This window comes from Corvus cornix, chromosome 8 (assembly GCF_000738735.6).
Source record: "Corvus cornix cornix isolate S_Up_H32 chromosome 8, ASM73873v5, whole genome shotgun sequence".
Classification (NCBI taxonomy): Eukaryota; Metazoa; Chordata; class Aves; order Passeriformes; family Corvidae; genus Corvus; species Corvus cornix.
Genome location: NC_046338.1, coordinates 10,873,593 through 10,899,370, shown reverse-complemented (window position 1 = coordinate 10,899,370; position 25,778 = coordinate 10,873,593). Strand labels below are relative to the sequence as shown.

Sequence of the window (25,778 nt, the reverse complement as noted above, 5' to 3'; positions counted from 1 at the left end):
TAGAAATTTTTATATTAAGAGTTAAGATTGACTTGCTACCATTAATTTAGGATTTGACAATTTGCAGACCTTTGGTTTCTTCATCTTCAATAAGCATTATATTACACCTAGGGCTTTTTTAAATATACATTTCTTTAATATGGCTTGGGTGCTGTGTTGTATATGCCACCTCAGAGGTGGTTTTCTTTTGGTGAAGCAAAGCTAGGGGATCTTAGTAGAAGGAAAAAATAAAAAGGAGTAATCAATAAATTTAGCATCTTATTACAATAAGCTTGATTGCATCTTGGTTTCTTTAGAGGTTACATAAACAGTTTTCATTTTCATACAGAAGGCAATTGCATGAAAGTTGTGCTTTCATAGTTCCTGCTTATTAGTTGCGGAGGGAATTTCTGGGTGCTGTCTTCAAAATGCCAAAATGCCTCCAGAGCCAGTGAACTGCAGGATGCTGGGGGCGTTCTGCATGGAGAGAATTCAGTTTAATAAATGTAATAAGTCCGTTTACCCTACTGGGCTCTGTTAACTACCTGCATATAAACTGAGCATACATAATGTTTGGGCAAAGGTTATAGAAGCAGTTTGAAGGAAAGGCTAGCTCCAGAGCACACTGAAACAGCAGCTATTCTTATTTTAGCCCTCAGTAACACACACAATAATGGGGTTCAAGCAGAATCTGTGGCTGAGACAGTAATAACAACTATGATATAATTAACTTCAAAGCCCTTTAGGAGAGAGTAATTCCAAAATCTAGCATTGAAAATGTTCATAGTTTCACAAGATGAGAATTACAGGAAGTTTAATTGGATACATAAACCCTCCAGCAGGGCGTAAGTTGTCTCCTAAATGATAGCATTAGGAAGAAGGCAGCCCCATGGCAGCCTGCTCTGTCTTCTCCTGCACAGGTTAGTGTTGGCTGACAGGGGCTGGCTGGGATGGACGGGGATCCCATCTGATGGAGCCGTGCTGCTCCTCAGCTGGTGGTGCCCATGTCTAGAAAGGATGGCAGCCAAGATGTATTTGAGAACTTGGCACTTTGTGTGTGCTTGGTGGACCTGTGGAAAAGGATTATTGTCTCTGTAAGCAGGATCAAAGCAGTAAGTCCTTTTTTACTCAATTGCCACGTGTGACAGTGGCTGCGAGACAGTGGGTGGGGGGTTTGTCACCAGCATGTGTGTTCTTTCCAGAGCCTGGCTTAAAATAGCTGCAGGCACAAGTAGTTGCTCAGGATTATTTAATCACTCATGTCTTTGTCAAGCTGCCTGGTGCATCATCAAGGTTGAAGGTGTTTGTGGGCTCCTCACATACGTCTTTGTGAGTGGCCATGACCGTGGTGGATGTAGGGCATGAATACATCAAGCTCAGAGGGGACAAGAAGATTAAAGTGTTGAGAATGATGGTAAACTTCAGAAAGGGTAGCTTACAAGAAAGTGAACAAGTTACTCAAAGCATCCTTAATATTATGATGGGAAAAAGTAAAAGTAGAAAAGAAAAAGGGAGGGTGCAAGGAGGGAGTGAATCAGTTCCCTGATGTGGTTTGAAATCAATAGAGGAACACAAGAAAGCAAGCTGGGAAAAGCAGTTAAATTAGCAAGCAGTTAGCTGGGAGTAATTCACTCTAGGTAGGTGGCAGGCTTGAGAAGCTGTTTGAGATGAAAATTTGGAAACCCAACTCCCATTTATCAGTAGTAGAGTATATAAAGTATAATGAGTATAAAAGGAAAATTGAAAGATTCAAGGTGGGCTTTGAAGAACTGCTGACTATACATAGAAGATAAATAATTTAGGCAAATCAGTGCCATTGTCTTGTGTGAAAATTTGTCTTGGTGGATGATAGGAGGTTAAGGAAGGCAGTTAAGGAAGAGGAATGAAATTATTACTTTGCATCAGTTTTTAACCACTGGAAATGTTGTAGAAGACTTGGTACTAGTATTGTGCCCAGTATTTCTAAATATAAAAGCTAAGCAAATTCCAGAAATTGAGGTCTTGGCAAAAGCAGATTTAGAATAAGCTGTTAATCTGGAAGGCATTAAGTGAGCAGACACCTATAGTATGCTATGATACATAAAACATAACTGAACTTCCAGCAAAAGTAAGGGATTTTTTGTTAAAAAGAAAAACTTCCCCCCGCCCCCCCGAAGAAAGTTCTTTATGTACCTTGTACTCTGGTTGAAGCAAAAATTACTGAGAAAATAACACAATATCTGAAGATCACATTCTCACAGGGTCCAACTTTGATGGATTCTGCAAAGGAAAATTTCTAGAAGTTGCTCAAAATCTCCAAGCCAGAGAAAAGGCTTGCTCAGATTCTGGGAGGTCTCTGAAAAATTTTGACGCTGAGGCCTCTAAGGAAGCTGAGTAGATAACGTGGATAGAGTAAAAGCATTCTTACAAAGAGGAAACTGATTTAATTTTGAACTAGAATTGATTCAGGATTTAGTTTGGCTTCAAGCCGTTAGACACCGTGCAAATCCTTGAAGGGATGGAAGGACAGATTATCTCTCATCTGGTCAATAATCTGCATTCTTGCTGTTTTGATTAAAATTAGATCTGGTGCTCAGTGGATGTTAGGTCTGCTCTGCCTTGCATGTTCTTCTGTCAGTCTGAGAGATGCAGAAGCAGCGTGTTTGGCACTGCTGGAGCCAGATGCAGGAGTAACAGGACCACAGCTGTACAGTCAATGGCACTCAGCTGTGGTGTGTTGTAAGCAGCAAGCCCAGAAGGACTGCGTTTCTCAGCTCTCCCTCTCTTTAGTTTAGAACCACCTGTCTGCACCCTGAATGTGCAGAACTTAATGCCCTGGAGTTGGGTTTAGAGGAGAGGACTTAGTACCTTGTGATTTTAGTCCTTCCACTGTTTTCTGTTGTGCTGAATTCAGTCAAGCCTGTTCTGGCACAGTCATTTGTATTAGGAATATACTGTCACGTGTACAGTAATTTGTAGTAAAAGCACGGAAATTCTTGCTTTGTGGAAATGTCTGACTCAGGAGCACATTTCTTCACATTAGTGGAGTTTGCTGATAGTTAAGGAATAGGTGAATTTACTTCTATTATTTTTTGTGGGACTTTCTACTGCCTTGGATCTGTAATTCATGCATCTGGGTGCACTGCTGGGCCTATTCTGTAAATGTAGGAGACCTCTTTTGGAAAGCCAATATGCAATAGTTTACTTCTTTTAAGGAGACTTTATGGCAGGCATTAGGAGCCTTTATGCTTGGGTAGGGTGATCTACAGCAATCTGTGCTTAGTGCTCACTGTGAGTGATAGCTGGGCTTGTGAGGCTCAAGGCTGATCTATATTTTAAGTGGATGTTTTAACTTATCTCCATAGTTATTTAACGGGGCCCTTCATAATCCTTGTTCCAGTGGAAAAATTCCTCTTTCTTATCTAGTATTGTCTGCAGGCAATGACACCTTCAGAAATTAATGTCTTCAGAACCAATGTAGCCTATAAAGCTGACAGGAATATTCAAGCTGTGCTTGTGTTCTGCTTAAAAGTGGCTCTGCTCCTCTGCTTGGGTGAAGTTGGGATTACATGTTCAGGATCACAGTGACCTGTAGCTGGGCCAGCTTGTGCTTAACGCTTCTCAGTTTTTCATGCTTTATCAAAATAAGGGGAATCTTTTTAAAGTACTTTTGAGTTGTTCTTGCTGTTACATATATTGCTCCATACCAATCTGCCTGTGTTAGTTTGTTGGTTTGTTTTGGTGTTTTTTCCCAGATTATGGGATGTTTTGGGTTTTCTTTTTGTTTTTTTCCTACCCCATTTTTATTTTCTTTCCAAACAGATGATGAAACATTTTCCTTCTGGGAAAAATACTTCTGGGGAGGGGTGTGTTTCCCTTTTTTCTTTTGACTGTTTACTGAGAATATTCAACATAAGCTTTCTTTTGCTTTGTCTCATTCTCACAGTTATGTGCCCATGGCTAATTATACTCCTCCACTCCTTTCTTGCTGTTTTGTATCCTTCACGTACTTACAGATAGCTATCAAATCCTTAGCCAGTCTGTCTAGTGTATGTGACTTGACAGAGATTTTTATCCTTCCTGGTTCTTGAATTGCTTTGCTCATCCTTTCTCTCCAGATGGTTTGAGAGTCTTGTAACTGAGAGCACCACACTGATGCTCTGGGCCTGCTCACACCTGGGTCCTGGAGTTGGTACCTTTGCTTGTGTGGCAGTCTCTTTAGCTTTTGGCCTTTTTACTGTATTGCAAGTTCATAGGAAGTTCCTCCCTAAATCTATTCTAGTGTTGCCATCGTTGCCATCTTCATATATCTCCCCACTGAATCTCTCTAATACATTCCCTGCATGTGGGAGTTCGGAGTGAAATGAGACTCATTTTGTCTTTTTTGGCCATATTGCTGTACTCCCCAAGTCTCTTTATATTATATTTCTCACAGAAAAGCACAAAGAAATCTATGCTAAAGGAATACTAATGTAGCGAAGTGAAACATTCAAAAGTCATTAGCTTGTGTGTAACTGTGCTTCCACAACTTTTAATGTGTGCAGTATGATGATCTTGAGTTATATGGTGTGTCGTGGTTTTCCTGTTCCTCCTCCTGAGCACAGATGAGGCATTATGTACAGAGCGAAGCAGCTGAGCCGTAGCCAGTTATTGTTCTCACTTTTAACAGAATAAAGAGCTGCCTTAATGCTCTGTGTGGCACATGATCACCATCGCTGGTGTGGCACCCCAGAGTTGATCAGGTGGTATTGTGTTGATTGGCTCCCTCTGGAGCACTGGTTTCCCTTCAGGTACTTGTGTAAAATATAAAGTAGCGGGTAGGGGTCCAGGAGGCAAATTTAATTGTGTTGCACATGCAGTAGTGCTGGGAGAAGCTGATGTAGTTTCAGCTCTGTCTTTACCATGGTCTGGGTGGTGCCCAGTTGGTATTTTCTGACCTGTATCCTTGGGCTTACCTCAAGAATGCTCAGGAAGTTTCTACCTTGAAAAACAAACACAATTGTTTCAGGTTCCTTTTTGAAAAGACACTGTTACATCTCCAGGTCAGATAAGGACATTGCTTATGCACTGGGCTCACCTTCCTACCCTGTAAGTTTCTCCAGAGTCTCTTTATTGTGTTTCACAGCAAAGGCAGTGTCAATACTCACACACGCAACGAAACCTGGCAGTTCTGTGGATGTACAGGGGTTCCTGGAGGGAACTTTTTGTGCTGACTTCTTAGATTGTTTGGGTTGCAAAGTAGCTTAACCTAAAAAGTGATTTTAGTGCAGTATTTTTGTCCCTGGTTTGGAATGGGCAGGCTTGCTTTGGGGATGCTTTTCTTCACTGTGCCAGTCTTGGCTGGTGACTCACGTGACACTTGTTTCGGTTCAGTTTATCTTACAGAAGAGTTCATAGAGGACATAAGCTATTCAGTGCTGGTTTGAAATTCCTCTTGACTCTTCAAAGTTGACTGCTTTTTCTAATCTCTTTGCTGTCTCCTGTGAGACGTACTCATTGCCAGAATTTCTTAGTACCATATGAGCTGTTGGTATTCTTGGCTCTGTTTTAAATGAGTCCAGCTTTTTCTGCCTGCCTGAAAGAATCAAACCATGTAGGTTTCAAAAAACGTCCTCAAGACCGCCTCTTTTCCATCCACCTGCCCCACAGCAAAAACTGATATATTTAAATGAAGAATGCTAGTTTTTTCTTGTGCTTTCCCGCTTTCTAGTTTTCTGCCAAACTACCTCACGGTAGCTCTGACACTGAGTTTGGAGCAGAGGCAGGAGTTTAGCTTGCTAAACTCAAAGCTGTTTTTACAAAGCCATCTGGAGTGCTTAGCCTCAGCCTAATTTTGGGTTATGTAGTCTAGAGTTTATAATATTGCCAGGACCAGATGCAGAAGGAGAAATGAGAATGTACGTGTGTTTTTGAAAAACCTTCTTGTACAGTGTCTGGGCTCCCAAATGCAGTATTAGTTGTGAGATGCTGGTCAAAGCAGAGAGATTAAGTGAGGCCTTCAAATGATGGGACTACGGTCGTCTGGTGCGCAGTAGATCAGTCCAGATGGAAGAGAGAGCAGCCTGAAGAGGCATGAGGTTGCTGGGGAAAAGACACATAAAGACTTGTAGGAGCATTATTTGGTCAGTTGCTGTTGTAGTTGATTTTGCCAAAGGAATACTGACTTCGTATTTGTTCAGCTTGTTACCAAAATCTACCAAAATCATCTGGTTTTTAGCTACTTTTCATCCAAGCTGCCTTCTGCCCCAGGAAAGGAATCATTTAGCATTGGTTCAAGATTGCTGTTGAACACTGTCAGAGTAACACTGGCCCTTGTAAGGGTTAACTGAGCTTCAGCTGTCACCCTTGCTTTGAGTATTGGGTTTTCTTGTTGTGAGAGAGCATCATCCCTTCTGAAAAATGGGAAAGCTGAACCACTGGGAGAAGCTTTTTAATATTTTCACTTTCAAAAGAGAATGACAGCTACTGAGATTTATAAAATTTTAAAACATTCCAATTTAAAGCTCTTTAATTATTGAATACAGACAACTTTTCCATAGGCAGAGCAGCCATGGAAAGAGGAAGTGGCAAATTTTGATCCTGTTAAAGGCCAAAGGTGGTCTATTAACTTTGGACGGATAGACAGCAGTCTGGCATAAGAAAATCTGGCTTTTCTACCAGATGGTAAATTATGTAGAGCACTAAACAGTTGAAAAAGATCAAGTCTATGAAGCATCTGGTAGGGTATCTGACAATTCATCAGTTTTGCATGGTGCATGCTGGTATGTATCTCATGGGCTGGAGAGGAAAGTTATAAATCTGTTGAAACTGGAGAGAAGCTTGATCACATTTGCTGAAAGAAGAGAGAAATCAAGAGACAGACCTATTCTTTAACGGAGGGTTTTGTGTTCCTGAGAGTTACTTCTGAATGAGGGCTGTGGAGGTGCCATTGACACAACTCTGAGCAATCTGCGCTCGAGATGCACCATTAGATGAGGCACTTTTGTTGTTAATGGAAGTGAATGAAAGAGGAAAGGCTCTCTGAAAGCTATTCATCCCCAGTGTGGTCTGACAAATACTAAGATGTTTCCGCACTACCTATAAAACTCGTTCACTGTCCTTATCTTAGAGAGTTCGACACATCATTAGTTTTGACACAGTAATTTCAAACCTTGGTGTTCCCAACCTCTCCCCAGGAAGTGTAGCCTCTTAGGATTCTGGCTGCTGTTGAGCCAGATGTAATGCTGCTTAAAGTGCTTCAGTGGGTTCCCTTCTCCAGGCAGCACAAATTAGCCCTGTACATGCAGTATTTAGAAACATAATCATCCCTCTTGATCCAGGCATTTCTTCCCATTCCTGTATGGGCCATATCTGGGGAGCTGGCTAACGCTGGGCCAACTGCTTGGGGACTGAACAGAGTTTCTCGTTGGAATAGCACTTATGCAGCTATAGAGATACAACTACCTGTCTCTGTCTTTGCTATGTAAGACGTGTTAATGGTGCTTTTAGTAATCCTTTGGTGAGAGATGAGTGAGGATAGGGAAGTTGGAGGGCAGCAAAGATAACTGAGTGTGTGGCTGGTACAAAGAGCCTCTTCTGCAGTATTCGCAGTCTTGCTGCTGAACTTAGTTAGATTTATGCCTTCTCATTGAGACAATAAAAACAGGATGAGATGATCAGTATTCTCTCTGCATCTAGGTTAGAACTAGGTTATTTTGTAAAATATTTTCAGATGTCTTGGCTGCAGAAGATGTTGCATAAATAAAGATTTCTCTGTGTTGTGCAATATTATAACGTGAAAAGATTTACTGTGCAAATACAGTAACAGAATGGAGAAGAATCATGGTCTCCTGTTTGTTAGTACTATGCAATGTAAATATTTGCCAAGGTAGATTCTCTTGAGATTTCTTGTGGATTTCCCTAGGCACGATCATTGCTGGCATTCTTTGAGCACCGTGTTTTTGTCAGAAGTAGACGTGTTTGTGACTTGTGATACTTCCATCAAAAGCTCAGCGGTTTCCAAAAAAACAATACACTTCCAAACCTAGCAAAATTCAAAAATATCTTTGTTAGAGCTGTCTTGAAGGTGTTTTTGAAATGTCTGCTAGCATAAGAGTGGTGCGTTGGGCCACACGCAGCGTGCGCAGCTGCAGATACTTTGCTTCAAGGATACTCACGAGGTCCACTCAGGCTGGCATATGCCAGCATGAGATCTTTTCACTAATGATACTGTGTTGGTAAATTTGGTAACTTTTGCAGCTTTGTGGAGAATTACACCAACCTTTAAATAACTCTTGAGCTTGCATTAAGATGCCTGGCATTGAAAGTGTGAGCCCCTGTGACTGCTGAGTGTGATCACTTAGGGCATGGGGCTTGCTAGCTCCTTTAAAGTCTGTCTTAACAGGTAGACCTTAGACTTTGAGGTGAAAGTACAATGAGTATATTCTCGTTAAAAGATAGAAAAGGCAGATACACAGAAATTGTATTCTTTTAAATACCTGCCTTTTTCTGGTTGGTTTTCAAGGAATTTTCTGTATTTCAATATTCAAGCAGATGCCCAAGTTAAGGCAATTTGCAAGATAATTTGCTTTATTTTGGAGAAAGAATATCCACTCATAAATCCTTTTAGGTAGTCATCCTCTCCATTTTGGAGAGTTTCAAGCTGACATGTTTGCTTTGGGTAAAGCTTCTCTTTATAGACACTTTCCTTAATAACATTCTGCTGTGACTCTGGTAGCCCTGTGAGCTGACAGCTGATCCAATTCAGCTTCTGTTTCTTCTGCTTGAACCCGTTGAGACTTGTCTGGTGTACACCAGCCCAGCTGGATGGTCCAGGCTATGCTTTACATGCGATTTGATCACAAACCTCCCTGCATATGCAGTCAAACATGTCTGTCTAGGGCACATGGGAAGAGAGTTAAAAGAGCTTAAGACTGCTTCTTGTATGTAATGTGCAGCTTTGGAACTATTTGTTGTGAACAACAGCAACTAAAGGATGCATTAATGGTCCATAAACCAGACTGTACATGAGGGTAAACTTGGAGATGGGTGCATTTATGCCTCCTGACCCTTGAAATCAGCTTATTGAATTTGGAGGCGTGTATGGTGCTCTACTGCTCATGCAAGGAAGATAGTTAAATTTCTCTTTGAAAGTATCTGTAATGATGTTTTTGCAATGCAGTTTGGTATACTAGCAGTTAATCTGTGTTTCATAATAATTTTCCTTTTTTTCCTCTTTTGGTTTGCAGGAGTAAGTCTGTGTCTGTAACACTGGATGTACTGACCACTTGCCTCAGACTGAAGAGGACTTGCTCTACTTTGGAATATGGTGCCTAACTTCTGCATCCCAGTATTCACTGTGCCAGCAGCCATCTTCTGCTGCTTGATGCTGCCTTTTGTAAGAGCGGACAGTAAGTGACATTTGGTTTTGGAAAGCCTGAATGCCTTGCAAATTTCTTTCCAGAAATATTAAACCTTCTTGGTTTGTACGGGAAACACTGAGGGCTAAGAGACAACTTCCCCCCTCCCCCCCAGTCTTTTATTTCCCAGTGTGCGCATTGCAGATAAACAGGGTATGTGTGAAGGGGCACGAGTAGAACTAAAAAGACTGACAAAATTTATTCAAGTGTTGGAAGAATTTCTGTAGTAGCTGCAAGATCAAAACCTGACAGTTTGATTTCTAACACGTACAGATGAGTAAAGAAAATTGGGGGCGGAGGAAGAAAGAAGTATTGGGGTCACAGTAATCCCTGTTACTTCTTCCTTGTTCTTTTGCCAGCTCTTGTAATTTGTGTAGCACTGAGACATCTCTCCTGAGTCAGCAGGCGGTTGCTGTTGGAGAAAGCTGTTGGGGAAGAGGGTGTGAGTTCTTACCTTCTGGTGTAGCTCTCTTACACCTATATTTCAGCAGAATTGGAGTACAGTGTTTCCTTGTGGTCATACTTTAAGCTGTTGTGTCCTTGCTGTTGTCCTGATAGTCCCATAGAGCTGCTGTGAGTGGCTTTAATTAGCCCCATCCAGCCAAGGGAAATGTGCACAAAACGCTGTTGTGGACAGAAAGGAGCAGAGAAGCATGGGTGATGGTAGCCTACTAAAAACACCTTATAGTAGGAATGTCTTGTGGAATGGGTTATGCAGACAGCAGGAACCCTCGTGGCTTTGGCTTTTTGCATAATCTTGGGGTGTGTATTTGTTAGGCAGTCCCCAAGTATTTGTGCAGCCTCTCTCCCTTTTTTTTTTTTAACCTGTACCCAGATTTTCGGTGTCCAAATGTCTGCACATTCATCATGGTCTCTGGCTGTTGTGAATACTCCTTGTCTCCGAAAGTACCAGGAGCTCCTGGGATGCTTGAGTTGAAACCCAGGTGACCATGATGCACCTCCTGAGCTGCCAGCGGTCATGTCTTTCTCACTGCAGCTTTAGTCACCAGGCTTATAACTTGATGTAATTTTGTGAAAGTTGAAGGAGATCTTGATTCATGTTGGTAGGAACCTGGCTGAATGTAGAAAACAGACTGGGGGGTCCTAAATGTCCTTAACTGAAAGGAAGGACTAAATTTAGAGAAGATGAAGTGAAGAGTGACGGAGGGATGTGAAGAAACATACAAATTCATTCTTTTGTTGTCATTAGGGATGACTTGCATAGAGAGCAGATGAATGTGGGTCTGTATGAGTCTGAGCTGTCCAGTTAAACTGTGGGCAGCAGCTGTCTCCTTCCTCAGCTTACTCTGCTGTCTGCTGGTGCTGTTGAAAAGTGCTTATTCAGATCACTTTACATCTGCACATTGTAGCCCATTTTGGAATCTGGCATAGAGAAATACTTGTTTAGTGTTCTGAGGTGTATAAAAATTCCCCGAAAGTTATTATCTTATTACTGGCTCCTTCAAAGGAGAGAAGCATCACTCACATCACAGCTGTGCAGAAGCTGGTGGAGCTTGAGGTGTCCTAGGACATTTCTTGGCCTGAGGATAACTTGTGGTAGAGGTGCTTTGCTAATTTTGTGGAATACTTCCACATGCTTAAATGTAACAAAATTGGCTGTTCCTGTGTGGTGTCTCAGGTGTGGAACACTTCAGTGTTGAGGAACAAGTTTATCTGTATGTATGCCTTTTTCTCTGGTGCAGACTGACTCTGAATTACTTTTTCTTAATCTGGAAGGCAGCTCTGGAGGGCACTGACCTTTTAACCACCACAGCCACCATGGATTAATCAAGGGTTTCCTAGGATGGAAAATGTTGCTCTGTGTATTTTAGCAATTTAGAGGTTTTCTCTCATGTGACCCACTGAATCTTGCCACCAACCCTCAGAGGCTAGGAGCTGTGTGAAAGGACCTGTCTGCTCTGTGCCTCTGCAGGGGTAAAATGTCACCCCCAAACCCTGCATTTGACATGACCTGCCATCAGTGATGCAGACAAGTGATGCTTTAGTGAATCTGGCATTGGAGAGTCTTGGTTCAGGACAGTAGTGGAGGGCAAGGGGAAGGTATGACAATGTATGGACACCTGAGCTTCCAGTGGAAGCTAGAGAGGGATGCTGTGAAAGGAGCACCCCATGTGCACACTCCTCAGTTTTTTTTGGTCCCTGTACCATCCTGTTGGCTTCAGTGAAAGAGCATTTATTTACACTGATAAGGGCTGTTCCCAAGAAATGACTCTGATTCTCTTTTCCCCATTGCAGTGCTGCTTGGAGTCAGTGGAGGGATGGACAGGCTCTGTATCTCCAAAGCATTCCTGCATTTCCCCCACTAAAAGCAACTGGATAATGGGAGCAGGGTTGTCCCTGGAGTTTCTGGAGTCAGTCCCCAAATAGCTTTTTATAGGAGCAGGGAAGGATGGCTGGAGATGGGCTGTGCTGCATCCCTGGCAGCAGTGTGGCGCCTGGCTGGGTGCTCAGGGAGCACCTACGACTGGGTCTTCCCTGCCTTCCCCACCTGCTGTTGCTGTAACACATCTCAGTGTTGCTGCTGTAGCTTCCTGACAATTAAGGCAGCTGGCAGAAGGCTGGATGTTAATGCCTGAGATAAAGCAGGTTGAGTGTGTACTGCCTGGCGGAATTACCGCCGGGCTGTGCTGGTGCCTCCCCTGAAATTGAGTTCGCGGGAGCTGTGAAAAATGTCAGCAATGAGGAGTGGAAGGAGCATCTAAAGGTTAAACTGAGTGGCAGAGTGTCAAAAAAAGAGGGGCTCACTGGGTGCCTCTGTGGCAGCAGGAGGGGAGTGGTGGCTTCCTGGCTGCTCTGGTGCAGTGCTGGGAGGAGAAGGTGAGTGGGAAGGGGCACATGCGCATGAGCAGTGGATACAGAACTGCTAATTTGGCAGAAAGCTCTTTCAAATCCTCCCCAGCTTTTACAGACTGCAATAAGAAATTATTAAATTTTCTCTGTGATCTGACTGTGTTTCTGTCAGGGTGACCCTAACTCCATTAGAGCAGCTCGGAGCTGATTCAGGATGGCTGTTTTACCCATTCTCTCTCAGCTTGCTTGTGTGGGTTTTTTTTATACACTCTGTACTTCCCTGTCTGTCAGCTTTTGATTGTACATGGGAAAAATGGCTTTGCAGATTTCAGTTAATGTTCAGAGCAATTGTAAACTAAAAGATGCTTTTTTTCAGCTTTTGAAAATGTGTCATTTATTCTAATAAAATAAAAAAACTACCAAAAATCCCCTCTCAAAACAAAATGCAGAGAAAATGGGGAAAAATCAATAATGTCATGAGAAATCATCAGCACTGTCTTTTGTTGTTGTCTTGGTTTTTTAAAAATTAGGCTTTGTTTTTGAAGTTCTGGGCACAGGTTCCATTAGCCAAAGGAAGAGACTGGGTGACCCATCCTAGGTCTTTTCTAACCACAGTGTTTTTTGGTTTGTCTTGCACAGAATTTCAAAGGGCTTAAGGAATAAAACCACTTCAAAAGTGACCTTGTAGAAGGAAAGAACTAAGGCAGAATAAGGCCAACTACCTGTGAATTGATACCTGGTAAACAAATAATTTGCACCTTTTGATTTCTAAAGGTAGAGCAAACTTGGCTTTTATTTGAGAGGGTAGATGAAACGTGCCTCAATGAGCTGGTGTGGTCAAGGCAGGGCTCTGGCTCCCACCACCTCTGGCCAGAAAGGACCCCGAGTCTGAAGTGTCTCAAGGCTGCTCTGCCCCTGAAAGAAAGAGCTGCTTTATATCTGAAAGATGTGCATCTTGTACATGGGAGGTTTTTCTGTGTGGGTTTTTTTTGTTTTTAATCAAAGTTTCTTGGATGCTAATTGAATCAAGGAGACACATTAAAAAATGAAATAGAAAGGTACGATGCTCATGCTTGTGATGGTTGGGAAAAGAAAGAGTACTAAGATGGCTTTTCTAGATACAGTGATGTCTAAGAATAGTAAGATGGCCCTTTCTAGCTTCAGGTGAGTTCTGTTGTGCCAGGGATTTTGCACTGTACCTGAAGTGCTGTCTGGAGATTTTGGGTGGAAGAGCACTGGAGAGAACATCTGTTATGGTGCTTGGTTCTCCTTGTCCCCTAACTCTGTTGTATGCCCTTATTGTTTTGTGCTCCCAAGACCAGCTTGGCTTGTTTTGACTCTGATTCAGCTCTGCTGCCTTAGCTTCATAACCTGAATGATGCCTCAACAACAGCTCAACCCCAAAGAGAGCTGATCCAGGCCACCCTGAGGGACAGACTTGCTGTTGTGCAAGCCTGGAAAATGGCCACTTCGCAGAGCTGGGCAGAGGGATCCCATCCCAAAAGCTGGACGTGAGGCTTCTCCACTGCTGCCTTGCATCAGTTTCTGTTTCCAGCTTTCCTGTTTGTATGCCTGTCCCTAAACACTGCATGTAGTGATTATGTGTAATTGATGAGATTGGATCCAGGTATTGCAGCACAAGTAAATATTAATTTTCTGCAATTCTACCTTCACTAGCTTGACATGCTCCATCAGAAAGAAGAACATGGAAAATACTGTTTGGGAAAACCCCTGTACCTGAGGCATTGAGGTGGCATCATTAAGGGACAGGTTGAAATATTAACCACAGTTATTGTGCAGTGTTTATTTTTGGTGTCCTTACTCATCATATATATAAATATATGTATTTAGGTAGAAATGGATTCTGCACTTCTCTGTAAAATACCTAAATGCTGCCTGCTTGTAGCTAAATGTTGCAGACATCAAGGTAGAAGGGATGCTGTGAGGACAAGCATCACATATAGAGTAGACAACAGATGATCTTCTGTATTTATAACCCTTTTAGCTCCAGCACTTGCAGAAGACATGAATTTGTTTGGGTTGCTACCCACAACAAATCACAGCATGATGATTTGTCTTTTTTATTTATTGTTAAACCCAACAGCATTCATCAATCAACATCAGCTGCCAGGTCAAAGGTCTTCTTAGCCCCAAATCCCTCATCCAGTAGTGGTCAGTACAAAGAACTATGGAGGATGTAAAAGCAGCATAAATATGTAGTGATCTCTTCCTGTTGTCCTCACGGCGTCCTCCGTGAGTGGTGGCTCCTAAACCCAGAGAGGTGCTGTAGTAACTGCAGCCAAGCTTATTCTGGGTTTTGTTCTTAGAAATCTCTGAGCATGTGGTCAGTGTGCAGGGACATCTGGGGGGCAGTGGTTTGCATGGAGACCACGGTGTAGGCTCTGACTGTTGCTTCGACTCCATGGCTCCTTGTTTAAGCCCCTCACTGCTGCTGTGCTGGGCTAAGCATCCCCACTTGGCGTTTGCACCATTCAGACTCAGCTGCACAGCCAGAGTTCCTCTCCTGCTTTCATAAGGGACTTCCTGTGTTTAAGTGTCCAGCAAAGTGACAAATGTTGAGGGGATGATATATTTCATACTTGTTCTTTGAGAGAGCGTGTGCTTATTTGCTTGGTGATACAGAAAACCGATAGAACTACCTGCTTACAATTTTATCTTCAGTGTAGATTCATAGATTTTTAAGGCCAGAACTCGGATCAGAGCAGTCTTTTACTCTGACCTGCGTAACACAGGCTGTATAATTTCAGTAGTAATTTCTGCTTCTACTTTTAACAGCTGTGGATGAGCTAGCACGTAGCTTTTGGGGGGCTATCAAATCATGATTTGAAAACTAAATGGTAGAGAATTTATCTAGCTACTGTATGATCTGTAAAAATGGCAAGTAATCATTATTTCTTCAAATCTGTATTTATTGCAAACTACACTTATGCATTTTTAGGGTTTAGATACTGGATATTAGAACATCTGTCAGCGAGGCTGGAGACTCCTGCTATTTATTGCAATCTCCTGGGGAAGCAACTTGAAGTGGAGGAGTTAGAGAACCTGAAAGTTTGTACTTCCTGTTGTAGAAAAATGGGCTCATCTTTTTTATTCTGACCAGATATTATTTTTATGGTTCTTCACTAGTCCTCCAGACTTTTCAATATGTTTTTTAAAGTCAAGAGACCAGGACCAAGACAAGTGGCTGCATTTTCCAACAGTACAATGGCACTTTAGCCTTTTTACCCACAGCATTCAGCTGGGAATGTGGTCCTCCACGGTGACCTCTGAATTCCTTTCTGGACTTCTGATTCCCAGGATGCAGACTCGTATTTCATTAGTGTGACTTGGCTTTTTGCTTGTGAATATCTGTCTCTAAGTACATTAAAATGCATTTTGCTGGATCCCAGCTCATTTAGTCATCTGAGTAATTCTTTAAAGGTAATTTTCCCTTTCTGTTTGTAGCTGACTACCAATCTTGGTAAAGCTTACCCTTTACTTTCCAAATCTAATTGCAAGTGAGTTGTGTTCATTCACAGATGTTAATCAGCTGTGGCTATTTGCAGAGGCTGCTATGTGTATTTTAATGAGATATTTAAAGTACCCTATAGTAGTGATGGTAACATTCTTTGCAGATGGAAAGGGGTGCCAGAAAACCGGTAAAATAATATGGTTTGTCGTGCTGCTCCTGGCTATTACTAGTACTGATGTCAGAAAGGGAAAACGTGCAAGATCTGCTGGAGCCTTCAGTGTTTTAGCTGAGCAGTTGTAAAAAGCAATGATGTGGTAATAGGAATGCTTTTTTTGTTTCTTTGATTATCTGTTCATTACACTGGTGCTTCAGAATGATACTGTAATATAAGATGATCAAGCTCATTTTTGTGAACAACCAAGAGTATGAAATTTGTTTGCTCAAAATGTTAGTCAATCTTTTTTGATGTTGAACATGCCTGGTTTAAAGAGGAGTGGGAAAAAAAGCATCTGTTCATGGGTGCTTTTTCTCTGGTAAGTTGTCTATCTTTATGTATCAGGAGCTGAAAAGCCGTGGTGTACTCTTAATTGAATGCTGTGTTTAGTCCCTTGTGAGAATCAGTGCTTTGTCTGTGCCAGAGACAAATCTCATTTATTTCGTTGGTGTGAAAACACTGTAGGGTGCTTATTGAAACTTTAAGTCATAGAACTGTCTTTTGCCTTGCACACTTTACTGACATATGATCACTGAATTAAATCAAAGCACTTTTTATAGTGGATGATGGCTTTACATTTGTATATGAATTGTAGCCTGCAATGCTAGAGCTTTGTATGTCTGTTAGTTTTGAATTTCTCTGATGCATCATAGCATTAAGCCTTCACAATAAGGGGCATTCACATGGTATTAAAAAGAAATAATTACAGAATATATTCCATTTCATGTAGTACAGGCTGGAATGACTTCACAGTCGTCCTGTGCTTTGCAGATGGTCCTTCACTGCATATATTACTCATCATTTCCTTCCCCCCCCCCCCCAGTAATTAACAATAGGATTTCCAGGAATGTATTTTGTAAGATTGGATTGAGACATACAGGTAAGTACCTGGTCAAACCTTAAAATAAATGGAAATGCCACCATTTTCCAACAGAGGTTCGTTGCACCAATGGTGACTGTTCTGAGTTGGTGCTTTGAATAAAGTCAGCATATCAGGAAGAGGTTTGGAGTTGGTTTGTCTTTGCTACATGAGGTTATTCTACTTGAGCTGATAGAGGATTCTCTGGAAGTAACTGGGGTCTCGTGGAAAGGACCATCATCAATCCACTGTTAGCACTCTTAAATACTGCAGATTTAAAAGGAATCACTCAGAATTCTTGCTTGCTTTTGCTGCTCTTCTTGCAAATTCTTTTAAATTTTTTACAAACTCTGTCTACTTATGATAACTTTGTTGGCTCACCTGGAAGGTGACTGATACAAGTCCTTGGCAGTGAATTGTCACATGGGGAGACAGCAGTGACTGTTGAGCCTCTGCTCTTTGTTATAAGGGTGCAGAACACCTACATGTTTTCTTCGTGTTTATTTTTAGCCAAATCCACTTCAACTGTTGTGTTACTTCTGTTAAAGGTTGTTTTGAAGAGGGATTTTAAAGAGGCCAGGAAATACTCAGCAGCTTTACACATGTAGGGCTTTTGCCCCTGAAAAACTCCACTTGTAATGACCATTTTGAACCTCAGCATTAGTACAGCTGTGCCTGGCAGGTGGGACTGTTCATTTTCACCCACTTGTCAAAAGCTGGGGACTTGTGTGAGTGGGAGACAGAGTGTGTTGCAAAGATCTCACTTTGGTGTTGTTCCTATCCTAAGATAGGGCATTTCCTTGGTTTTCAGGCTCAAAACTGAAACTGTGTCTTTTGAGGTAGTTGCAAGAGTTACCATGCATTGATTGCAGAGAGGGTTTCAGTCCCTGCATTTGGGGAAAAACAACGTCTTGGAAGCAAGGCAGCTATAGTGTATTGTACTTACAGAGTGTTTAATTTGCAAGAGGGAAAATTCATTGAAAGAACTGAACAATGAGTAGTGAGATTCTTGTTATATGCTGAAAATGGTTAAAATACTGATACAATGATGACAACTATGTATTTTGTTTAGCATCAAACAGAAGCTTTCAGCTTTTCCAGGATGCAGGAAAAACCTCAGAGAAGCAAACTTATAAGAAAATACTTTCATATTCCTATTTAAAGGACAGGGATGCCTGGTCCTGACACAGTATTCTCACTCTTGGAATGCTGAGTACAGAGTTTAGTATGGCTCTTGGGAGGATGAGGAGGGTAGTCCAAGACCTGGAAAGACTCCCTTTACTCTTGTTTGATGTAATAGGTAATGGTCCTGGTTGTTGACTTGTCATTTATACTTGCTACAGCAAGTAGACTCCCAGTATCCTTTTTTATGCTCCGTTACACACAGTTTATCAGGGGTTAACACAAAGTTCCTTAGTTATAACCTGTTCTTTTCAGCGTTTTAAGAGTTCATGGCTGAAATGTGCCCTGCTTGGTCTTGGGGCAAAGTTCAAGTTGAGGGACCGTATTTTAAGAGTTGGACATTTGTTTTTGGTTCTTTTCTGCAAAAGTTGTCTTTGAAGGCTCTTAAAAACAAAGAGAGTGGAAAAATACTTCTGTACCCTTAAAGCTGACTGTGGTGTTATTTACAGATCTCTAGTCTAAAATGTCTGTGAAACCATTTGACCACCAAAGCGCATCTGTAGTAATGTCCAGAGAGAACAGAACCTGATTTGTGGAATGAGTGACCCGTAGAAAAACAGGCTGCTGAATAATATAAAGGGAATTTCATGCTGGATCACTATGTAAAGGATGCTGTGTGAGCTCGTGTGTAACTAAATTGCCTGTGTATTCATTCTGTGAAGGTAGCCAGAGCCGCTCTGATCTCGGCCTTCCCAAGAGCCAGAGGTGCACAGCAGAGGTGTCCTCCAGGTCCTCCAGTGCCCAGCCTGGAATGTAGGCAGGGAGAATTAATTTGCACCGACACCATGAAGTTCCTCTTCTAGTGCATTTGTCTATTTCTTGAGGCAGCTGTGGAAATAGAGAGGTTTTTTTGTTGAAGTTGCTCTGTGGTTGTACTGCAGGCCACAGGGGCTTGGTCTTGTCTTTCTTGGCAATGCCTGTCGAACCTTTTTCTGCCTTAGTAAATGTATGGAACATTTAAGATATTTAACTGCCAAAGTTTTGGGGTTTTTTTTCTCAAATGCTAAAATACACCACTGTTCATATGTCTGTAGAGTCGTGTGCCCTATTTTAAGAGCAGAGTATGATTTGGGGTTTTTTTTACATTTTAAGACAAAATCCCTGCATTGTTCAGTCAGCATCCATGCAGTGCTCAATGTCTTTTCCATTAGACATTCAGCCTTCTGTTGCAGATAAAGCTTTTTTTTCAGAGGCAGATTTAGCTCAAAAATTCCAGCATTGTCTGTAATCTGTAGTATGTTGTGTGAGAAGAGTTTCCTGTGTAGTTTTGTGTAATTTAGGAAACTCCAGTTAACATTTAAAGTTACATGCAGTATACCATGTGGTGTTTTCCAAGTTTATGTCAAATTGCAGAATTATTTTGTGTTACAGTAACTGCGGACTGTGTCAAACTCTAGGTCCATTTATCCCAAAATTATCCCAACATAAGCCTCCAGTAATGGCCAACAAATGCTAGATGTTTTAAGGAGGTACAAAAAAAGATTGTCTCATACTCTTGCCTTTTCTCCCCACCCACATTAGTTCCCGTTTCCTATGTAAAATTAGAAGTTGTTCTCAGAAACTGGACTTGTATTACTGCTTCTGTAAAGCTTTATTAATTGCAACAACTCTAAATATTGTTTTATCCACATGGGCAAAGGAATAATACCCAGTGTAGTTTTGTCAAGGTCAGATCAATCTAATTTCCTTTAATGACAGGCTAACAGGCTTTGTGAATGGAGAAGCAGTAGATGTCATTTATCTTTAGTAAAGCTTTCAGTGCTCCCTCATGAGACTTTTTCCTGTGAAACATCTGCTCATAGGGTGGGTATTTGGCAGTTTGGTAGCATTCAGCATTTGCAGTAATGATCTCTCTCATAGAATAGAGAACATGCTTATTAAATTTGCAGGCAACAACAAGCTGGGAAGAGAGGCAAGCATGTTGGAGGACACCATTAGAATTCAAAATTATGTCTACAAATTGGCGAAACTATCTGAGAGGATGTATGTCAATGAGGAAAAATGTGGATAGATGTTTGAAAATAGGAGTAATCAGCTACATAAATACAGAATGAGAGACAACTGCCTAGACAGCTGGTATACAGAAAAGGTCTTGCAGTGGTAATGGATCATAAACCATACAGGAGTTGACAAAGCAGTGCTGTTTTGAGGGGGACAGACATTACAGTGACAGGCAGAAATGAGGAGTACCATCCTGAAGACACATTTGGTAGTCTTTCTACTCTGCTCACATGGGTAATGCCTGTGGTGAAACATCTCAACCTGAGCATCCCAGTGCCAGAGTGGAAGGATTAACTGGGGAGGAAGCCAGTCCTTCCCATCCACTGCTAGGAGAATAAGTAATGTGTTTGAACTGCAGCTGGGAAGTTCAGGTCAGGCACTAAGCAATGCTCACAGACATGCAGGATTGTTGGGCATGGAATTGAATTTCTAGAGGAACTTCTGGAATTTCATACACAAACAGAAAGTGTTCCCTCAGATGTGTTCTGAATAGACTGTGTGATTTTTTAAAATGAATGTTTCTTTGTCTTCATTTATGAACCAGGAAAGGTACAGTCTCGTAGCCTGTCATCCCTAGGTCACCTGATACTCTTATATTTTTATCCTGTCCTTTTTTCATCCTCCACTCAAGGGACAGTCACTGTCTTTCCTCTGATTACGTATCTCTGTGTGAAAGTGTTTTCCAGGTCCTTAGTTCTCTTCAGTGCCCTTCTCTGACTTTGTAGTTCTGCTCTAAAGGAGCTGGTGGGTGAATACAGGGGAGAATATGACAATTGCAAACATCCACTAGTTTTCTCATGAACCCTTGTAGGTTTGCTATCTTTTTGCCCACATCTGTGCATGACTAAAGGTCAGGTGCCTGTTACAATGTGTGGTTCATCTTCTGAAGCCATACAGTTAACTCAGCTCTGCAAACTGTAGCAGGTAATTCTGTGTTTGATTTTTTTCTTTCAGTACATGTTGTGTATTTATCTGTAGATAGTTGGTGTCTGAGCTTTGCTGGTTGCAGGGGCTTTGCTCACCAAGGCAGGGCTCTGGTGTGTGTCTGGTGGTTGCTGCTGTGGTGTGCAAGAACCCATCTCTCTGACAGCACCAAACTTCTGTGCCGTCCTGCAGACTGTCAGATATTCCTAAGGAAGACAGTATGGTTGTGCCAGCCCATATAACACAGCACACAGAGCAGCAGAGCAGGTTGGAGGCTCTGTGTGTGGACCACTCCAGGCCAACAACGCTGCTTTGCTGTCCAGAGCAGCACTGACCAGCAGCTCCCGGGGGGGGGGGGGCATTGAAACAGCTTCTGGCTGCTCAAAATGCTTTGGGAAACAATTGCAAAGGGTGCTGTAGGTCTTGCAAGACCTTCTCACTAAGATATGTCTAAATGCTTATTTATGTGCATGAATGGGAAAATGTATTAAAAATGTGTATTTGTATAGAATGCTTTTCATGTTAATGGTAGTGGAAGGGAAAATGTGTAAGGTTTTTTTCCTTCTCCTTCCAGTAGTCATTCTTGCTATGAATGGCTATATATCAACTCATGAATTTCTGTCCCAGGGCTGTATGAGATGGGAGTATCTCATGCTTCATGTTAAAAGATTACAGTTAATTTATTGTGTGTTTGTTGTGGATAAGAAAAAGCTATTTACCCACCTTGACTTTTCCTTTCCTGGCTTTCATAAAAGAGCCATGTAGTTCTTGCTGAAGAAGTACAGATCGGAGATTTGTCTTTTTAATGAATTGATTTAAATCAAAATGCAGGCCATTACATTGAGTTCCTGAATTCTGAAAACTCTAGCCATTATGTTGGATGTTTCTTTGCCATCAGACTTTGACTTCAAACTGCAATTATTTTTCACAAGATAAAGAAGGAAGTCTGTTGCCTGTTATGAATAATAGAGTATGGTAATATCACAGCTATATATGCAAACTCTGCAGACTGGCAGCACAGCTGCTAAACATTACGTTTTTAAAATATGTGCAATCTGTTGTCAACAGAATTAAAACCAGGAACATTACATGGTTTGTTTTGTAGGGAAATTCAGTGATGAATTGTTCTACATTTTGACCTTTAAAATTTTTTTTTAGTTTCTGCACCTTCTAGTGAAGGTTTGGGAGATTCTCAAATTAAGACATGTGGAATTCTAATGGCCACCCTGACATTTTCTAGGCCTCGCTGGATACCTGGTCTTGATTAGTTTTCTAGTGTACCTGCTCTGCCAAGCTGGAGAGGCTCATACACTCCACAGCTGAGCTTGAAGTGATTGCACTGTAAACCTCATCCAATTAAAAGGTGAATCCTGTTCTGTTAGTGGAAAGTTGTTTTATTGTTCCTCTCCCCTGATACTGATGCAAGTGGAAATGTTGAAGGGAAATGTTATCACTGTTGTTTTTGTAGCTTGTTGTTATCTTCCATCTTCATATACAAAAAAGTGAGAAATGCAGCCTGCCCAGCTGTCTGAGAGCGAGTGTGTCTCGGCAAGATAAACCTTCACTGGCTCTAATGGGCCTGACTACAGATGATCCTGCAGCTCTTCACTGCCATCCAGTAGTGTCCTAGTTTGAACCACAAGCAGCAGGAGAAATAAGGTGGAAATATAGTGAAGAACCCACAGAAGTCCATCATTTTGGTGCTGAGAAGGGAATAATGCACACTCAGGACATGTGCTGCTCTCTTACTCCTGACTATGGAGTGGGAAAATAAGAGGGAACAACCTAGGAATATTAGAAAGGAGTAAATGTGAAGAACAGAGAACATTTAGGTTTACTGCCCCTCATCAAAACAGTCTTTGAAGTCCTGCTGCTTGGGAGAAGATGCAGACAAGCACTCTCCCAAAATGCCACTGCCAGGGCAGGGGAGCCTGGCACTGCTGAGCAGCTCCTTGAGTATTTCTATGCTCCGTTCCTCTCACCTGCAGAAAGAAATGCCAACATTAGCAGATCTCTGATTGTGTCTGTGCTGGCAGAGGGTCCCAGAACTGATTTATAGCACTTGTTCAGCTTTCAGCGAGCAGCAAATGCATTGCTTAATTATTCATGGCAGATGTATTATTGCAGGAAATTAAGACATCGAGGAAACAAGTAAAAACTATTACTGAATAGAGCTATAAACAAGGTAAGGTGGAAGGGAATGCAATGGAAAAGCTCTGGGATGTTAAAAACCTCTCCTTCTCAGAAACGTTTCCCCGCTTCGAAAAATAATTGTTTAAATTCCCAGATATGCAAGTGATCGTTCATAGTACATAATTAAATATTCTGTTAGCTAACAAGTTGGGTTTAATTTGCTACATTTGTTATCTAAATTATCACATTTGTGAATGTGTGAAACCTTCTATGGCTTCTTTCAGCATCTCTGCTTCCGTAACAACACAATTCTCTTTACGTCTTTGACTTCCCTCAAAAAATTCGACATTTTACTTGTGCAGGATAATTTAGGTCAACCTTTGGCTTTCTGTACCAAAGAAGGAGCTCTTGGGCTTGGGTTTTGTGTCCCAGAGGTATTGCTGTGCCTGGAGTAATGGTGTGCGGTGCTGCTGCAGGGAGTGGGATCCAAGGCCCGTCTGCTGTGTTTGAAACCCCGCTGCAGGCAGGCGCATGTGCACCCAGCTCTCTTTCAGATGCTGCTGTAGCTTTATTCTGAGATTTATTTGTGTGTGTTGGCAGCCTGTACTGTGAACCTGTTCTCTAACCTGCATCTAATGCCCCACACTCTCACACAGAGGCCAGAGCTGTTGCCTTTGAGGAACACCAGCGCTTTCTTGCTCATCAGGTGGCATAAAAGGAGCCTAGTGTTTGATCACTCTCCTGTATGCATAGAGGGAGTTTCTCATTATTGCTGCTTCAAGTTCCCATTAGCTTTAATCCTTGCACATTTCATGACAGTTTTTCAAATATGTAGTCAGTAACTGACCAAACTTCACTGAGAAGGAAGTGGTTTAAAGAAAACCCTTTCAACTTCTCTCTCAAGAATAGAATTATTAGCTTTATTATAAAAGTTATAGGGAGCATCTCTTAAGTTTTTGTTAACCTCGGGCTTCCGAAAGTTTCCATTTCATTACTGGTCATAAGCTCATTATTTTGGTACATCTGTAGTAATTTTGGAGCCCTTTATAATTTCAATTATGTAGTTTGAAATGTAATGATATTAGAAGTCCTGTTACGGAGAATTCAGAGCAATTTTAAGGCGAGAAAATGAAATTTAGTGATAAAATAGCCTTGAGTAGTTCATTCCTGTGACGGGAGGTGTTTGAGTCCATTTGCAAACTTCAGCTATTTGGAGATTGCAAGTACAGGTGATGGAAGGAAAATACTCTGTTACTTGTCCCTTAAGGTTAATTTTCCTGACACTTGAAAGCATGGTCTATGTGCAGCAGCACATATATGAATAGAACATATGATACAAATTGGGCAAAAAAGAGATCTGTCAAGAATCACACTAAGCCATCAGCACTGAGGAGCACGCTCCTAATTGTGTTTTGTGAACGCTTGCTGTTCTGTACACGTGCATCTCAGGATTGCCTAAACAGAGCGTTGCTTCCAGACCTAATCAATTGGTTCTCGAGCCGTTTAGCTTTTTAATTACTCTTGTCAAAGTGAAAATTATGTGAAAGGACTTGACTGTGCAATTAGCTGCTGAACATTTTCTGCAGCAATAGTGGGAAAACAATACCAAGTCCCAGAATAGCAGTAGATACAACCATAGGAACAAATCTGCTTCAGCAGAGAAAGAGATATTCTAGTAACTAATCTGAATGAAAGATAATTTATTTTTTAAATACGCATATATTCACAGATGTGAGCAGAAAAGGCTGTTTGTGTGAGAAAAGCCTGTCCCCAGCAGAATGCCAGGTTAGTTATCACTTGCTGATTTCCCTCTGATTTGAGGGCCCTGCTCTTCGAAGGCAGAGGCTGCAGCTATGCCCTCAGTCAGAGGTTGGCTGAGCATGTTAGAAGAAGTGCCAGCTCTTTGACCTCCAGACTGCTAGGGGCTAAATTTTAGAAAAGAAGGGTTCACCTTTCCTGTGCTGCAGCCATGGGAGAATGCACAGTGTGTTCTGTGGACTGCAAGAGCCTAGTTAGTGTTCATTCAGTGATCTATAGATCATCTGCTCAGACAAATTATATCTCTCAACAGCTTCACACTAAACTAATCTGGGCATTCAAAAAATAAATAAATGAGGCAGTGTCTATAAAGAGCTTCCGTCTAGTGAAGTGGAGCAGTTGGAGCCTGATTAATGAATCCCATTTGAACACACCATGCATTGCTGGCAGCTCCGCCTGGGACCAGGGGCCCCTGCGGTGAGAACGGGACTTACCATGGTTGGTTCACGGCCCCAGTGCAGAAGACAGAACTTACCTGGGATATCCCTACCACTGCTGGTGCATCCCAGGAGCTGCATGACCCTCCCCTGGCTCTGCCGTGTCCAGGACCAAAGTGCAGGGGCACATTTTGGGGAAGGAGTGCTGGTGCCCCTCAGAATTGTAACACATTAGCCTTCACCAAGCTAAACCAGTGTTTTTACAAGTGAGATTAAAAACACGGGTTAGATTTACTGACTGTTAAATTGCTGAGCTGATGGAAGGGAGCTGAGTCACTGTGTGCTGACTGAGCCCACACTTCTTCCCCGAGAATAACGCGGTGAGGGCAGCTGAACAAATCCTGGTACTTGTCCTCCTGTGTTTGGAAATGCTTAATAGATTTGGAGGCTCAGAATTTTAATGCAGTTCTTTTCTGTATTGATAGAGGTCTTTGAAGTCACTTGAATGCTTTACTAAGCATACATAAGAGAATTTAGGTTATTTGTATCGGCACGCTTGATGGTTTCTGATCTTCATTAGGCTGTGTACCAGAAGGTCAGTGTGCACCCACACCCCCATGCCTAAAATAAT

General features: G+C 41.9%; 1 protein-coding gene across 17 annotated transcripts in view; it reads left to right on the top strand.

Annotated features, from left to right (window-relative positions):
* PTPRF (protein tyrosine phosphatase receptor type F) overlaps positions 1-25,778 on the top strand; it is a 379,859-nt gene that overhangs the window by 121,306 nt on the left and 232,775 nt on the right. For all 17 annotated transcript variants that reach the window (XM_039556062.1, XM_039556074.1, XM_039556073.1 and 14 more), the window contains one exon: positions 9,186-9,347. In XM_039556062.1, the coding sequence (XP_039411996.1) occupies positions 9,263-9,347 (85 nt within the window). In that variant the 5' untranslated portion in view covers positions 9,186-9,262. The remainder of the gene's footprint in view (positions 1-9,185; positions 9,348-25,778) is intronic.